General features: G+C 38.2%; 1 protein-coding gene across 1 annotated transcript in view; it reads left to right on the plus strand.

Annotated features, from left to right (window-relative positions):
* DHX35 (DEAH (Asp-Glu-Ala-His) box polypeptide 35) overlaps window positions 1–3,123 on the plus strand; it is a 31,346-nt gene extending 28,223 nt beyond the window's left edge. The window contains exons 21-22 of the mRNA XM_009572802.1: window positions 139–250; window positions 2,817–3,123. Of these exons, the coding sequence (XP_009571097.1) occupies window positions 139–250; window positions 2,817–2,861 (157 nt within the window). The 3' untranslated portion in view covers window positions 2,862–3,123. The remainder of the gene's footprint in view (window positions 1–138; window positions 251–2,816) is intronic.
* The last annotated feature ends 308 nt before the right edge of the window (window positions 3,124–3,431 follow it).

The following is a 3,431-nucleotide window of genomic DNA, read 5'->3' on the forward strand; positions in this document are numbered from 1 at the left end:
CTCTTGTCACTCTGTAAATACTACCTCTGGCAGCATGTATGTGAAACTCTCTAAATATGCTGTTAATCATCTCTCTCCCTCATTGCTTTATAGCACACACTTGTTTGGTTTTTGGTTTTTTTTTTTTCTTTCTCATAGGGTGGTCTACAATGAAGTCATACAGACTGCTAAATATTACATGAGAGATGTGACTGCCGTGGAATCTGCATGGCTCTTGGAACTGGCACCTCATTTTTACCAGCAAGGAACGGTACGGAATCAGCATAAAGCCCAAACGGTACCATTGCTGTATTAACAGCTCTTGTATCTGCACTTTTTAAGTGTTTATGCTTTGTTGTTGTCTATTTAATGGTACAAAAATGAATTTGGTTTTGTTCATTGTAGTGGTTTTAATATGAAGAAAGAGGATAATAAATTGATGCATGAAAGCTTTTTCCTATTATCCAGCCAACAGACGTGATTTCAAAGTTACAAAATAGCGTATTACTCTGGTAAATGAAGCCTTCAGCCGTTTTACACTTGAATATAGGCACTTGGTAGCACTTCTCTGAGGAGCACTATAGCTAGGCAGTGGTCATACTTTGCACAATAATTTTAGAAGAGTCTTTGCATGCTTTGCAAATGTTTGTGCAAAGCCTGAGCCTTTTTTTGAGCATTAATTATATTTACTGCAAAAAAATCAGCTGTGATCTATTCAAACTTATTCAAACAGCAAAGAACAGCTGCTATTTGTGCAAACCTTTATTGCAAATTCTGTTGTGTGTGATATACATACCTTTTCTTTACAAGTGTCTTTTAACAGTTGTCACCATCCTTTATCAACTCTGACCCATGTGAATCCGTCAATCTAGACTTATTCACTGGTCATTCTGAGAACTGGATTGGTGTTAAATATTACTAACATCTAAATGTTAGTTATGCTGGAGCTGTTGATACCACATTGCATGTAAATACTGTACAGGCAAGATTGCCAAACTGATCTTGCATGTGAATTTCCCATGGGAGATTAATAACTACTGAGCTTTATATTCTAAATCAGTGAAGTATTTCCAAAATACTGAGTGAAAAAATACACTTGTGTATCAGACCTATGCAATACAGGAGATCTGTTCGTGCATGTGAGCAGCCATGTTACAAAAATGGCTGTTCCTGATTTACACGTCTGCTATGCTATTTGACTTTTCTGAGAATCTGATGTTTGTTTTCTTTCACTTCTTGGGGTTTTTGGAAAAAAGGAAAACACTGTGGTGCATGGAGCATCTTAGGACATACCTCTGTGGTTACAGTGTACACTGCATTGCCATCTGTCCATGTAATTGACTTGAGAGGGTTAGTTTTTTAATGTTGAGCTTGGATAATTCATCTCAGCTATCCAGAGACTTACCATCTATAAATGCACTTACTAAGTAGCTGAATATTTTCTGCCTTTTTTTCTATAACGCATTTGACAAAGGCAGTAATGACCCCTGCAGGGTAGACCCGAGTCTTTAGCTGCTGTTAGACATTCTGCAAGCATGGTGTAAAAAGAAGATGAGCCAATGTTCCAGTTGTATCAAATCTGCTCTTGGAATAATTAGTCCTTTTGACTCGCCTATTTACGTGTTGTAACATCCCATACACAACACAACATCCCATTATGATATGACTTCTCCACAGGCTCAATTTTGGGGTGAGGTTTTCCTTTAGGTAGGTGGTGTTGGGGAATGTGACTCAATGACTTGTTCAGGCAAAACTTGAGTTGCTTTTTGTAGTGAAGAAGGCTCGTCTTGAATAGTACTACCTACCTGACTGAGAGAACATGTTTTTCAAGGTAGTACTACTATTGTTGTAGATATTCTACGAAATTACATCAGAACCTAATTTTAACCATTGCCATCCTTTTGATTTGATAGAGATGAACTTGGTTTGTGGCATGACCTAAGCATTGCTTTCATCCTAAAATAAGTGGAAGCTCTGGAGGATAGTGCTGGTTTTGAGGAAAATTATCTTTTCCAGTTTGGTCAGTTATCCTTATTAGCCAAAAGGCTTGGGTGTCTTTATAAAATGTTTAAAAGCTAGAAATGTTCCTGTTGTGTAGAGCTTTGAATTATACATGTAAATTTTGAATAAGCAAGCCATTACAAGACACACAAATTTTTGCTAATTTATAGACATTCAGACCCTTTTTCTACTGAAGGATACATCTTTGTGCTAATAAGAGATTCCTGAAATATGAGAATCTTTATTCCTGTATCAAGTTAAAAACAAATTACAACTGCAAAGGATTCTGTGTGAAAAGATATTCTTCTCCAGCTTGATTGTCAGTCAATTGTCTCAGTCAATTATGTTTCATTCCAAATTTTGCAGGACTTTCTTTGTGTTTTCATTCCATGTTTTTGTAGGCCTTTTTCTTTAAGAGCATAGAGGTTCAAAGGTCCAATGCAACTACAGCTGCAGTGTTAATACATTAGTTAGTCTTGTACTTCATGTCCGTACTCCTAGTGTTTATGCACATGTGTTGTTGGGAGCACATATCCCTTCCTGCACATTTTTACAGGCTGGCAACTTGCTTCCAGTGGGAAATTGTTCCTATGCTTGCAGTTAGTACAGGAGTAGTAGAAGATGATATTTTTTACCAAGCCAGAATATCACTTTGGGATACATGTGGTTTTTTGATTTCATAGGTTTATTTTAGCTATATCAGTAACAAGCAGAGCTTGGGAAGGGTGGTCTTTGATATTTGTGTAAGAATTTGGGATTAAAGACTGAAAGCATTCTAGCTGAACGTTTTTCTAATTTTGTATATGCTAAGCAATTTTTCTTTTCTTTTCTTGCAGCATCTTTCCTTGAAAGCAAAAAGGGCTAAAGTAGATGACCACTGATTTGACATGACTGAAGTCTTGTGACATCAGATGCAGAACCTACCAGTGATTTCAAGCTGGCTGCAGTCCATTCAGCAGTCAGTTCATTAGCAATTTGATCTTACATCAACTTAAATGTTTAAATGCCTGCCAGGATCTCTAGGGGTTTATGCATGACCAGTACATTGTAAACCTATGTAGAGCTTGTGTTGTGGACATTTCATTCTTTGCCTACTTGACCACTGTTGTTAATCTGGGCATGTTGCTCCTTTTAAATAGGTAGAAAAACAATTTAAAAAGTAAGAGGACATACAGGACCACAAAAAACTGAACCTTCAAGAAGGAAACTGATTTCCTGGTGTGGTACAACTGCCTTACAAGAGTGGGGAACAGGGTACCCTGCCTCCTGCTACCTAGAGCACTGTGACTACTACCGGCCAAACTGAGACTGACTCCTGACAAGCAGGAGCTCAGGGCAATGAAGTAGCCCTTGAAATGCAAGGGGCTGCCACGGAAACATTGATTTCATGTTGGACCATCCCGAACTGGTGCAGTTTGTGCCCCCAAGCAGTAAGTCTCCTGCCTGAGGTC

Source organism: Fulmarus glacialis, unplaced genomic scaffold, assembly GCF_000690835.1.
Source record: "Fulmarus glacialis isolate BGI_N327 unplaced genomic scaffold, ASM69083v1 scaffold1780, whole genome shotgun sequence".
Taxonomy (NCBI): domain Eukaryota; kingdom Metazoa; phylum Chordata; class Aves; order Procellariiformes; family Procellariidae; genus Fulmarus; species Fulmarus glacialis.